Source organism: Falco punctatus (genome assembly GCF_963210335.1).
Source record: "Falco punctatus genome assembly, chromosome: 1".
Lineage (NCBI taxonomy): Eukaryota > Metazoa > Chordata > Aves > Falconiformes > Falconidae > Falco > Falco punctatus.
The window spans coordinates 107,785,397-107,799,204 of NC_137580.1; the positions used below are offsets into that span (position 1 = coordinate 107,785,397).

The 13,808-nt window shown below is 46.1% G+C and overlaps 1 protein-coding gene across 3 annotated transcripts in view; it reads right to left on the reverse strand.

Annotated features, from left to right (window-relative positions):
• Positions 1 to 13,808, reverse strand: part of PHF12 (PHD finger protein 12) — a 33,003-nt gene that overhangs the window by 1,549 nt on the left and 17,646 nt on the right. For all 3 annotated transcript variants that reach the window (XM_080402158.1, XM_080402157.1, XM_080402159.1), the window contains 10 exons: positions 13,345 to 13,465; positions 12,072 to 12,204; positions 11,208 to 11,372; positions 10,404 to 10,565; positions 8,488 to 9,304; positions 6,306 to 6,428; positions 4,796 to 4,939; positions 2,671 to 2,769; positions 2,016 to 2,098; positions 222 to 360 (listed from right to left, as the gene is read on the reverse strand). In XM_080402158.1, coding sequence (XP_080258284.1) covers positions 222 to 360; positions 2,016 to 2,098; positions 2,671 to 2,769; positions 4,796 to 4,939; positions 6,306 to 6,428; positions 8,488 to 9,304; positions 10,404 to 10,565; positions 11,208 to 11,372; positions 12,072 to 12,204; positions 13,345 to 13,465 — 1,986 coding nt within the window. The remainder of the gene's footprint in view (positions 1 to 221; positions 361 to 2,015; positions 2,099 to 2,670; positions 2,770 to 4,795; positions 4,940 to 6,305; positions 6,429 to 8,487; positions 9,305 to 10,403; positions 10,566 to 11,207; positions 11,373 to 12,071; positions 12,205 to 13,344; positions 13,466 to 13,808) is intronic.

A 13,808-nucleotide genomic window follows, 5' to 3' on the forward strand; every position in this document is an offset into this window, starting at 1 on the left:
GGGACCCGTGGCACGGCTCGCAGCAGAGCATGCCGCAGGCTGAGGCACTTCCCAGGCCCACACAGGGAGGTTATAACCCAGGCTGACTCCCGGGGAGAGGCTCCCCCTTTTCCCAGGGGTGCAGAACAAGGGGCACCAAGGAATGGATTTGCACCCGCTCCTGTCCCCCTCCAACAGCTCCCTGGGGCGGTGTGTGGGGCTGGCGCCGTCTCAACACTCACTTATCACACTCTGCACTTTGGCAACAATACTGCTGGGAGGAGTGGGCGTCATCTTCTCTGAGAAGTCACACGAATACAGAACATTGTCCACGGTCGTCCCATGCTCACTGTAGTTCAACAGCTCGTAATGTTTCGTATTCTGGAATTAAAAAAAAAAAAAAAAAAAAAAAGGAAGAGGTGGGAATTGAGACACCAAGTCAGAAGGGCTTCTGCTCACATACCCCTTTTTTGGAGCACAACCCCTTTCTGTTGATGGTTAAATAACAGCAATTAAAATATCCCCCGGCTTCACAGACCACCAACTTGACCCTTGTGCACGGCTCATGCTCACAGAACAGCTGTCTTTTCAGCGGGAGCTGCTTCCCGGCAGGGAAAGGAGGGCCAAAGCAGCTCCGAAGAGAAGCAGGTTTTACCTACTGCACTTGGACCGACAGATTTTTTGGAAACAGGGATTCAAGCTGATTCTCACAATGGGAGCACACCATTTGAAGAGGCACACTAGACGCAAACTTGGCCCCAGACCTGTACCTAGCAGGGAAGAGATGTGCTTTGGAAAGCAGACACAAGATGGCAAGAGGGATCCCAGCGTGCTGCAGCAGCCGCCAGACAGCGACAGTCTGGGATTTACAGGCCTTGTGCAGATGCTGAAATGCCAGGAGACATTACTGTGACACAGCATCACGCTCCACTGAGCTTTGCAGAGGATGCTGAGAAAGTGGAAGAGATTTCAGGTTAGCTCATAGGAATCATCTGAAGGCTGGAGACCTTATCCCCCAGGGACTTACAAAGCCTTAATCAAGTTACAAAAACTCCCTGTGCACCGGGGAGTGAAGTTTTCAAGTATCCTGCAGAGACCAAGGCCAAGTGTGAGCTGCCAACGGGCAGAAGCAGCAGAGTTAAGGAAGGGGAATTCTCCCTCCAGAGCAGCCACAGCCATAGGAGGCCTGCTGGAGCATGGAAGTTCAGCACCTAGAGCCTGATTTAGGACTGACCACTGTGAGGAGATGCTTCAACACAGATTTAAGGTCTGGATCCCATTACAGAGTGTGTTCTGTAGCTTGTAGTGCACTGGAGGAATGGCTAAAGCTGGCTGTGGGTTAATCCTGGATCCTGCTCAGTAGCTCGTCGACAAATGGTGAAATAAAAGATTTTGTCTTGCTTCAAAGACTGCTCCCATGCTAAGAGACATCTCCAGTGGCGCTTTTATTGGCAGACCCGCCAACCTATTTACTTCCAAGAACAGACTAATCTCTGGACTGTAGTTAAGGAGCAAATGTAGACCTCTGTTTATGCTGAGAGCTTAACTGAAATTTTAGTTAAATAATTTATATACAGAGTACTGCAAATGGCACAAACACTTTGCACCACCATCACACCTGAGAGCAAGAGACTCTGAGCAGTTCCTTGTTTTGTGCCAGCTGAGGTTTGATGTCGACAGGTAAAATTTTGCTTTTACTAGCAACGCAGCTGGATCAAAAAGTATCTAACAGTTTCTATGACTTTTTCATTCCCTAGACACCAGCAGTGACAGTGCTTACTTGTGGTCAGTCTTTGTCCACAAGCAGTTAGCTCAGAGAAATCAAGCTGGCAGAACTCTGTGCTTCAGAAAAGGGTTTGACAGAAAACGCTGACGCAGCCTTCACTGGAGTGAAACCATTCACAGCCCTGGCTCTTACTTTGTAGTCCACAAAGGAGTGCCACACAAAGACAACCTGCTGCCTGCATCTCCAGCTCCCACTGCCATGCATGCCAAATAATAAAAATTAAAAGAAAACCCACCACTCAAGCACTCACCTCATCGTAGAATATGCAGGCATGTTTGCCAGACACATAGTTACAGTGACCATAGCTTGTAAGGCACACATCCATATCAGCTCCTGTCAATCAGGAGGACAAAACAAGCTCAGTTCATTTCAGAAAGAAAAAAAAAAAAACTGTCAGGCAGCAGAGAACAACAGACAGAATTAAACTTCAATTAGCAAAACAACAGGGGAGCAACTGCCTTTGTCCGTGCTCCCAGGACTGCATGAATAATGCTGCGATAAGCCACCGAACAAAGTTTCAGTGGGGGAAGGGAAGGCTAGCAGGCAGCTCCATGAAGGTTGAAGAGCATTTCACAGTTACTGGGTCCACCCAGAACGCCAGAATAATCTAAGCAGAAAGAAATGAAGCCTGCAAGCAATTTCTTCTAAGTCTTCTCTCCATCAGTCAGGCATTAGGTCTCCAGTGCAGCCATTCCGCTAATTTTGATGCCAGCCAGGTTACAAAGGTGCAACCCCACAAAGATTCAAATGGACTGGGAACTTCCACATTTCTTGGTAGTGAAGAATCCCAGTACCCGTGGCCACAATGGGTCCGTTTTCTTTGACACCCACTTGGCAAACACTTCAGGAGGGCCAGGGAGAACCACCCTGATTCTGAAAGGTCAGGGCTGTAAACAGCTACTCACCTGTCCCTATGTAGAGGGTTCGATAGCACATATTGACTGCACCCCCTAAGCCCATCAGAGGATAGAACACTGCCCGGGCTTGCACTTCCTTTCTTTGCGCTGCAAGATAAAAAGAAATTACCTGAACAACGTTATCAGCTACAAAGGCTGCTTGACCTCAGTGTCCCCAGCACTAGACTCTGCAGAAATCTAAGATCCTAAGGAGGATGCAGTCAGCTTTGGCCTAAACACCAATTCCCAACCCTCTAGGAATGTTTGTGCACTAAACATCTTTTTGCCAGTCATCAGAGAAAATTGCTCTCTCCAGCAACCCGCACAAGCCATGCAACTGGGGGAACATTAATGCCAAGTGTGTGCAATGGAGCCACACCGAGGAAAACACAAACAGCCTACCACTAGCTTCTTTCTTAATCTTTTCCACTTTGGGTAATCAAAGAGCTGAGTCTTGCTGTCAAAGTGCCGCTTATAAAAAAATTGGTGCTGGTGAATGTCACCAACTTAACAGCTGCGATTTCACTTCTAGTGAAGCTGCAGGAAAAACACACAGCTTGAACAGGGCCTGCCCAGGGAGCAGCCCAGCTCCCAGGGCAGGATGATTTACCGAGTGGCTCCTTTCCCCTCAGGCTGGTCCCTACGGCACACTCAGAAATGGCTGGTCCAGGGCTGAGCTTCCAGAGCAGCTCCCTGGCAGCCAAGTTCAAATCACATATTCTCACATGCCTGCATCAACTGGGCAGAAAATCATCTTCTGTGGAAGAGATACCAGACTCTGGTGGACCGTACAGACCTAGCAGGATTTTGGCAGCTGTCTTTTGGGGGTAAGCCCCTTCTACGCACAGAATTTAGGCCTCTCCTAACACCAAATGTGTGTGACAGCTTTACACCAAGAGTGTGAAATCAAAGAACACAAGGATTATGACAGGTTGTTTGGAGAGCTACCTATGGCAAGAGCATTGGCCACACTGAGTGGCATTACTGGACGTGCAGCACGCAGCGCAGCTGTTATCTGCAGGTTCCCACCTCTGCCGGCTGCCTGGCACAACCCTCTCAGCCGTCTGGCTCTGCTGGCTCAGCTGGGCTCACTAAAGGCTTTGGATCTAATATTTCATCAGCGATGCTAAACAGTCAGCTGGATGCATCGTTCCTGCCCAAAAAGGGTGATGGGTTAAGAGAGCATCAATCTGCCTTTTGAAAGGCAGACTGCTGAAGAATTTCCAGAACTCATCTGTTCAACGAGCAGCACAGGAACGCAGCTCATATCACAGCCTGGTGCTGTGTACTACAGCAGTGTTCAAAAGAAGATTGACAAAGCATTTAGAGAATGCTGTGGCGCAGCGGCAAGCGGGCAGGCAAGCACAGAGTTTCAGAAGGTTACTGACTGCTAGCAGACTTCTAAAGATCTTGTCTTGGATATTTACCCCCAGGCCTAGCAGAGGGGGAGCAGACAACTGCTTCCACAACAAGGCTGGCCACTTAGTGCTTGAAAGCCAATTAAACTGACTGGCTGCATGCAGATGAACACGAAGCCATGTTCATCTTGCAGCTTTAGGTGTTAGCACGCCAATACCAGTGACCATAAACAAAGCCAATGCTGAACTCGGGAGATTTCCAACAGAAGCACAAGTTGGTTTCCCCTATTTGCATTAGTTGCATTTAGTGTTTCAGCTTGACAGGGACATTATTATGACCAGGCAATGACAACGTTACACATTTATTCTGTGCCCCAGTTTCTCCTGTTCAAGTGCTTGTCTCACAAGCAACTTCTCCAGAAGGAGAGAGCAGGAATTCACATATTTCTCTTGCCCGTCTCAAAGGTGAGGACAAAAAACCCAAACCCCACAAAAACAGGTGAACCTTCCCATCTCTTGCTAATTCTACGATGAATAAACCACAATTTTATTAAAGATCTCCAGCGGAAAACCAGAAGATACTGAGGGATACTAGAGAAACCTGGAGGAGTTTCTGGCCAGTGGATATCCAGAGCAGGGGAATAAGAGGAAAGAAACATGAAAGGCAGCATCAGACAGATACCAGAAGAAAAGGGAGATCTCCTTCAATGAATAGGCAAGGGAGTGCCCAAAAGCTACATCTTAACATAAACCAACTATTCTAGGGCTGTTCTTACCTTCAATGTGGTTTCCCACAGGAGATTGCTGATGGGAACTGACACTGCTCGCTAGAGACTGAGCTTTGGAAGGGAAGAGCTGATGTATTCTCTGCAAGGCCAGAAACTTGATCAGCTGCTCATCCAGCATATTTATCTCAATCTCTGTCAATAAACAAAAAGCAATTAGTAAGGTATTCATGGAAAAGGTGTAATCTGAGCTGCAGGGGATTTAACTGTCCCACTTTCAAACTCACCATTTGCTTCAACAGCAAAGACTTGACAAATTTTGCAATACCAGGAACCTTACATATAGGTGATCTATTACTTCATATGCTCTCCTGTAAGCAGTGTGTGAGGAGAGTGCCAGCGACGGCCAGAGCTACAGCTGAGGCAGCAAGCAGAAGTTTAGGGGAACAAAGACTGATACAAATTGAAGATCTGCTCTTTTGGCTCAGAATCAACAGGCCTGCAGAGGTGGACATTGCCACCGCGCCCCTCTGGGCAGCAGGCTGGCTCTTGTGAAGCTCCATCACCTAGTTAGAAAGTCTAGCCCTACATTACAGAGGAAAGCTGTAACCATCTCTTTGAAGCTGCTACAGGCTCAGTCTTGAGTCACACGCTTTCGCAGTGGGGTCAATTAAACCAAACAGGGCAATTCAGACAATTTATTAACGAGCTTTAAAACCGATCTGTTGCCGATAGCTTTGAAGTATTTATGTTTGTAAAGCCCTGCAGAGGTCTGCTTTCTGGCAGCAAGGGGGCTGGCTAACCTCTTCTTCCAAGAGCTTTCTCCACACCAACTACAGCTAAAACAGCTGGCAGAAGAAGCAGAGCTGTAACAGCCTTTCCTGAGAGCAGAGAAGTCATCTGGGCAGGCTGAGCAGTCAGGGTTCACCCAAAAAAGAGGGTCACACACTGGCAATGCCAGAAAGGCTGTCTGTCAAATGTAGAAGTCTTTGGCAACAGCCTCAGTACACCATGGATGATTGCTGCTCAGCCATCTCCTCCTCCTGAAGTCACTCCACTAAGGTTTGGCATTGCTTGCCAAGTGCAACAAAAGGAAAATAAAAAACGGGCCAGTCCAGGAGAAGACTGACAGAAGCGGAAATAAATTAGAAAATTAACTGACCCGTTAGAGCATCACCACTCAGGTGACTGCTTGACTACAAGATCTATTGTTGCTGGCCTTTATGCCCATCGGGAACAGCTCTGGATTGCAGCTAGCACCACAACATGGCAGGACTGCAGGTTTCTGCATGTGATTCCACCTGGAAAGCAGCCTGTGCAATAGCTTTGTGATCGTTCCCCAGAAAAGCTTCAGGCAGAAACACTTCATTGGCCTTGCTGCCTTGGCAACACCACAAGTAGGGAAGCACGTGACATATTTAAGGTAATGTATACCCAGCCCCACCCTCACCTGACTGCAACCCTTCCTTTATCTCTGAACTTCTCCTGAAGCAGAGACAGAACGCTGGAGGGAAGCAAACAGGCAGGGCTAGTAGAGACTGATAATGAACGAAATACTCACCGCCATCCACAAATGCTTTCAGGGAACTGGTGAGGTCCAACATAGCTGCGGAGTTTGAAGTGAGTGATGAGGGTAGAGTTAAAGCGCTTCCTATGGATAAGGTGCTGGGACTGACCTTACCATCTACAGAGAAAGATGGTGCAGAGAAGATATGTCACTGTGACGTTCGCAAGACATGCACCCAGCCTTCAGGCTGCACTTCACTTACAAGCTGCTCAGAATGACTAATTTTGCTCACAGGCACGTATTTGAAAAAGGCCTGAATTAGAGGCCATTAGCTTTCTCCTGCTCACAGAAGGACTACTGTGTGCCTCCAGCACAGAGCCAACCGCTTCTGCCTCTCTCCTCCAGTTGTCAGAGGAATTCTAGACCTAAACATTTAAGCTCCTACTCCCTGTTTGAAGCAGCAGCAACGACAGACTATAAGTGATGTCCTACAGAGATGGGAAAGATGAGCACCAAGTCCCCAGGAGCTTCAGGAACTTACTGAAGCTATACACACTCGCCAAGTTGCTTGTCTAGGTCTGAACATGCATTAAAAGTACAACTGGCCCATTTTTATTTCTGCATGATTACCCTGTCTAGGGTGTACTTCACTGTCCAGTAAGAATGTGACAGTCATAAGCAGATTTTATTATTTACAAAGTAAAATCCTACTGCTTTGGCAGCGACTATGCAGCTAAAAGAGGCAATAGCAACTGCCAGAAAACAAAATCCCTTTAATGCATTGTGATACCAGATCTTCCTGAGTTGGTTTGCTTGGTAGAACTATCATAAGCCTGAAATTTATGGCCAAAAAAAAAAAAAAAAAGTAATGAACAATTTGTATTTTTGTACTCAGCAACCATAATTTAATATTTGTTATAAATATATATACACATCATGTTAGATAGAGAATCTAAACATTTACACCTTTCCCAAGACACCACACCAAAATAATGTTTTAACCTGCATTTTGTAGAATGCAAGTGCTTTGCACCAAAAGCAATTATTTAACATCTTAAGTAACTGCAAAATTACATAGGTTTGTAGTGCTCTTCAAACCACAAGCAGTAAGTTTCCTATAGCATGGTCTCATTTCTCCTACCAAAACTTCTCCCAGTCTTGCATTTCTAAGCAGGGCATGGTCAAACCGGAAGCGTCAGAGTAACCAAGTTTTTTCAGCAAAAAGCAAGGAAGCCAAGTACTCTGGGGACTGCTTCCAAACACGAGGAAAAGCTCAGAAGTTACTCATTAAGGAATTTGAAAAAGAGTAATAGAGATGTTGCCTCTGTTGCTTGCAATCACCAGATTAGAGTCACTCCACGCAAGCTTGCCACTGAGCAGCTAGGAATGGCGAGAGGCGACAGCTCCATCGCGCGCTTTTCAGCGACTGCCTCAACCCAACGTGCACAAAGGGTTTGCTAGTTGGAGTGCTGAGCTGGTGTGGGGAGAAGCAAGAGAAGGAGAATGTTTCAAAGTGAAAGCTTCTAGCAAAATTTGAGTTATAGGCAGCTACTCTGACTTCAGCACCTATCAACACCTTTGACTTGATGTTTTTAAAATGCATGTACCTATTCTTTGGTGGAACAGCAAGGGTTTTGGGTTCAACTCAGGACAGAGATGGTATATGCAAGTTGGTGACTACCCTGTATTAACACACTAGCAGATACTAGAGACAGCTTCCCAAGTCTGCATTTCTCTAACACCAAGGCTACGCAGCCGAAAACTTCAAACACATCTGTACTAGGGGACACAACCATCACCACAACAGTTACTGTGCGTGGAGATCACGTATCAGACAGCTGCTCTTGTCAGGAGGACTATCTTGCAACCAAACTAGTGCTTTAAAGCAAACTGGTAGGTTTACAGCAGCATTGGAGAGGCCAGTTGTTGAACAGCGAGACAGCAGCCGACTTTAAAAACTACTGCTGCTTTCCAGAATAAAACTGATCTACTATCCCACTTCTCAGCACGGAGTTGCCCTCTCAGATATATGCAGCCTCCAAAATCCACCCTGTGGTTCCCATGAAGAGACCCAAGACAGAAGAGACTTGAGAAACTTCTCCCGGCTCTCCACAGAAAGCCCAATCCCAGTTAAACTATAAAAAGAGCTTTATTATTAGAGCCTTGAGGTTCCGAATAACACTTAGCCTGAACACTTTCTCAGCCCTGGGGCCAAGATCAGCCGTTCAGCACGTACCTGAAGGTGGTGCTGGTGAACAGAATCTGTTTGTGGATCCAACAGCAGAGATGCCATCTCCTGCAGCCTGCGGAGGGGTGAGAGCCCTGGTGGCAGTCAGAGGGGAGCCCATAGACCGCAGATCTGCCGTCAGCGGCGGTCCTATCTGTGTCTGCACATTCTTTCTTTGCAAAGTGCTGGTGGTCTCCAGGCTGGCACAGGAGCTCGATATGGACGTAGGCATACTTGTGACGGGCACAGAACCCCTTTGTGCACAAGAAACAGGTCCTGCTACGTTTTCCGTTTTGACAATGGTTCCAATGGTGTGATTCAGAAGTCCACAACTTGCTGGGGGTGTGAGGGGCCGAGGCCACGTTTGCCGATGAGACAAAACAGGTATTGTGTTACCAGATCCGACTAGCCTCTGGGAGTCACTCAACTGTGCTGAAGATTCGGACGAAACGCTGTAGAAATGAGGACCGTTTACTTTAATGTCAGAGGCTGTCGGCCCGTTCGAAGTCCCACAAGAAGACACCTTCTTGGATTTATCTATACAAGAGCTGCAGTTGACATCTTCCTGTGACAAAGTCTGCTGGGGTTGCGAGGAGCTCAAGGAATTCTGGGTGGTAATCCCTGAGGTGCAGGATGACATGGAATAGAGGGAAGGTGTGGGTGCCTTGTCAGCTGCCTGGTAAGGGTTGGCGAGTGAGCCATCTGCCACAATAACAGGCTTAATATCAGCCTTCTCTGTTTGTTCAGAGTCCCAAAGCGAAGTCATCTGCTTAGCAGATAAATGTTTCAATATGCTGCACTGGAGCGCAACAACACTACAGAGCCACTGGGAGGAAGAAAAAAGCGCAGGTTAGCTCCACAGGCAGACAGTGCTCCAAACCTCAACAGTTACTCCATCGTTCAGCCAGCTTGAAGAAATTCAGCTGCCTCACTGTGCTGCTGACCGCTCAGATGCAGCCTGGAACTACAGCATCTGCTCTGATGCTCATCTAGAATCAGGAGAAAATTTTGTCCAGAGGTACAAAAGCACAACCAAAATTACGTACTATTTATCTCCATGCCAGGGACAGTACACATGGGAGCAGAGGTTAAAGGAGAAGGCAGCGGACACACTTCCTCACCCCCGAACTCCTCCTCCTCTTCACTTACTAAGCGTTGTAACTCTTCAGCTAGTTACAAACACGTCTTTCACCAATACGGGCTTCTATCCAAACACAATCCTTCAACTTACTCCGTAGCATGCTGGAAAGAAATGCTGATCTACGTCACACTACAGGGAGCCGCCTGCCAAAGCTGGGGTGGAGAGCACCTTTCCCTTTACACAAGGTAGAGGAAGACCAAAAGATTTATTGCAAGTTTTAAGCTCCATGGTGAATGTGCACCTGCCACACAGAAGAACCCCGCCTGAGCTAACAGGAGGACTCAACTACACCACTGATTGCAAAGCAACATGCCTTCGCGTCGTGGGATCTGGCAAGAAGTTTCATACAAGTTTTAAACACACCTTGGACCTTGATTTAAAAGCCAAAATCTATCAGCAATAAAAAGTAGCCCAGAAATGTGACGTGAACATACAAATAAGCGTGTCAGAGAGCAGCCTTACATAATCAAAGTGGAAAGTATTTTCCCCTCAGCCAGGAAATAAAGATGACATCTAGACAGAAAGCCCTCGACTCCACTCTTAAGGCCAGAAGACTATTTCACCACTTCCCTGAAGTGTCAAATGAGGAGTTTTACATTTCACCTGGAAAGCCAAAATGAAGTTTTAATGGGCAAGGGTGTCAGAGACAAGACAAGCTATCACCTTCAGACATGATTTTGAGACTGGTTTCCTAGACAACTGCTCTGATCATGACTGAAATGGAAGAGGATCTTTGCACCAAAGCAACTACAGACACAGAGTCCAAGCATTTGACTTCATTTACCTCCTGTTGTTCTGTCTGGCTGGCTAAGTGCTCAGTGTTCAAAAGGTGCTTCTGCAAGGGTTCCTCAGGGATCCCGTTACAGATCAGCTCGCCATCTCTAATTGCTGCAGGCGCAAGTAACGGGGGTGGAAGCCGGTATTGGGACTTTATAGCATCAGGAACCTACATTGTGGAGAAAGAAGATCACACATGAGAACAATTGAGACTCAAGAATGACTAGTTAAAAGTGCCTAACCAGCACAATGCTTTGCGTTTGCTGCTTTCTGACCCAAAGGAGCCCTGCAGACAATACATCAGAAGTTCTGAGGACTAAGTACTTTCAATTGATGCAGCCACACTGAAATTAATAGGCTTTATTCCCTTAGGTCAGGCATGACTTCAGCACAACGTGGTGGCTACAGTGTAAGACAAGTCATAAAAAAGAGGCCAAATAAGAAGGGAAACCTGTATGGCATTTTTCAGGCATTCTGGCAGCAAACACTCTGCAGGGTTTAACACAGCAGTCCCAACTCTGACCGTAGGGCCACCTTCCAGAAGTTGTGTTGTACTTTCTATGCTTGTGCTGGATTTAAAGGCTTACGTGTAAATAGCTGAGCCTTAGGGTTGGTGGAAAAAGAGCTCCTTAAATCCTACATGTAGTGAAAAGTAACTGCTGACTCCCAGACCTCTCACCAACATGTTCATTCAGACCCCACCCTCTTCCTCCTGCCTCAAGAGGCCACCTCTACTGGGCGTGCTGGTGTCCCTTCCAAACTAGAATACATACGCGGGGATTTTCACCAACACCTACTTGTTTCCACTTACCTTCAAACCTTTTCTCTTTACTGATTGAAGAACTCTGCGATTCGGTGGATGTTTCTTATGGATTCGGTTTAAGAAATCCACTTTGACAACATGTTGAGATATCGTGTCCTGGAACCGGTCAAATACTCGGCACCGATTACTCAGGGTCAAGTTCTTCTGGTTCAGCTGGGTGATCAGATAATGCCACAGGAGTTAGGGATCTGCGGGTCACTCTAATGTACCCTAAGATTTTCATTACGCCTCGTAGCACTGGCAGTACAGCACCAGCTCAGCTTTAGACTATTTGTTTCCTGCAGCACTAACCATTTCTGTTAAAGGGCACATTGCTGGAGATGAATACAAAAGCACTTAGAGGCCTACTAAGCAGCATCAATGCTCTCAGAAGCAGTTTGTCTGGGCGCAAGCCCTTTGTTTCAGCCCCCTGTTTCCTGAGTATTTAAGTCTCAAGCACACTGCTTTTCCACAAATGAAAACTCCCTCTTGGAATGAAAGTTTTTTGGGTTAAGCATGCAAAGGATTACTTCCCCTATTTGTAGCACTGTGCTGCTTTGTGTCACAGTTCTGGAAGCTCATCTAGATCTTAAGGAGTCCAGTCTGAAAACTAGACAAGCTGTCAGTGAGCCACAATCTGAGCTTTCAGCTTCAGTTACAGGAAGGAGTTCCCCCATCTTTATATTTTATTGCAGATAGCAGCATCATATTCCTTTGGAGAGTGCGTTGCTTGCAGCAGGAGCTTTACAAGCGTTACGGGGAGCAATGAGAGCTCAGAAGCTGTTTTACATTTGTTGTACTTTGTCCTTTAATGGACCTGCCAGGTTCCACTCCAGCATCCGGTTACCATACTGCAATCATAGTCCTGCTTACCACCACGTGTTCTATGTGATTTGGGCACATCCATCTACCCAGAGGCATGGCAGTAAGCGGTGGCTCCAGACAATCCATGTGGAACAGGAGTGGGCAATAATCACACTGAATTAGAGGTGCCACTCTGCAACTCCTGCAAAGAGAGTGCCATATCTTATTTCCCATACAGAATAGAGAGCATACACTGAACACGCAAGCAAGCTCAACTAACCACTTCAGCTTATCTATCCCCACCAATTCCCCCTACGCTATGTTACTTCCATCTAAAATGAGGCTTCCAAGTTGTAACGACCTATATGGACCTTCTGCAAGACCCACTCAAGGCAGAAGGACTTGCCCATGCACGTGAGGCTTCCTCACTACAAAAGAGGTCCTCTGGCAGGAGGAGATGCCGTTGCTGGAGCTGTAAGTACCTGGCAGATTCACATAAGCAACTTTTCAAGTTGACCTCATACATTAGTTCTGCATTGCTTCATTCAGAGATTGAAATTCAGCAAAAAATTTAGAGATCAAAAGGAAATCTCAGATTTAGGTTATTAAAATTTTCCTCAGGTGAATCGTGCATTGTGAAGTTGGGACATTTACTTCAACCAGATGTTCTCGGAACAAATCTCAAACTCCAGAAAGCTACTACAGCTGATTCCCCAGGCTTTAAAGAAGTCTTCACTCTATGGCAAAGTCAACAGGTATTCTCTACAAAAGCCCACCCGAGTCTCCACTCCACTTCCAGACACTCACTCTGACTGGGTTCCTGAAATAAAGTCTTCCGTTTTCACTGACATTTCAAATAGGGATTTATCTATGCATTTTTTTTATTTAGTTATAAAAAACAGCAGTATTTTTCTACTGGTTTTCAAATTTACTATTTCAGCACAATATTCCTATTTGCCTTGGGCTTATATCCCTCTCAGTAGATTTCTATTTCCTAAAGGTCACCTCCTTGCATACTTCCTTTACAAACCATAAACAAATATCTCCATTTACTAAACCCATTTTAGTAGAAAAATACTGAAGACAAGATGGCTCACTCTCTTCAGACGACATTTTAAAACCCTTCACAGCCACGCAGGGCTGCAGAAGCCACACCTACACTTGCCATGGTTAAACATCTGTTACGTAGCAAAGATGATCGTTCCCCATTTGTTTAGAGGGCTGCAAGCAGGTAAAGAAGGTCAATGGGAAAGGGAACAGGTCATCTACTTTCTCCAGTAAGAACTTTGCTCCGGTGAAGGGTGCAGCTACACCAAATAACTTCCCTGGAAGAGTCAAATACCTGTTGCATGTGAAGCAGACTTTCACCGGCAAGGGAACCAAACCATTGTGGTCTAACTCGTGTTGTGCTTTCTTGACATTCTTTCCTGTGGTTTCTTCCTTTCTCCTCCTCTTACTAGTACCTGAAAGTAAATTTTAAAAGACTTTGGGTTACCCACACAGAGATTTTCTTTCTATTAGATACACATAATCAACCCAGAGAGAGGCAAGCAGAAAAGGCAAAGAGAGCTGCTTAAAGAACCCTTATCAACCACTAAATCTAGCCTTAACTGAGACAGAGACTGTCTTTGAAGGCAGGTATATTTGATACTTAATAGTTTCAGTGACATCCTATACATTAAGTCACTGGTTTGTTACTAATTATTACCATAAATCAAAATCAGGTATTTTGACCATTGAAATTTTTTTCTTCAGGTTGATGATGCAGAACAAGGTGACAACAGCAAGCATCTACCACAAGTGCTG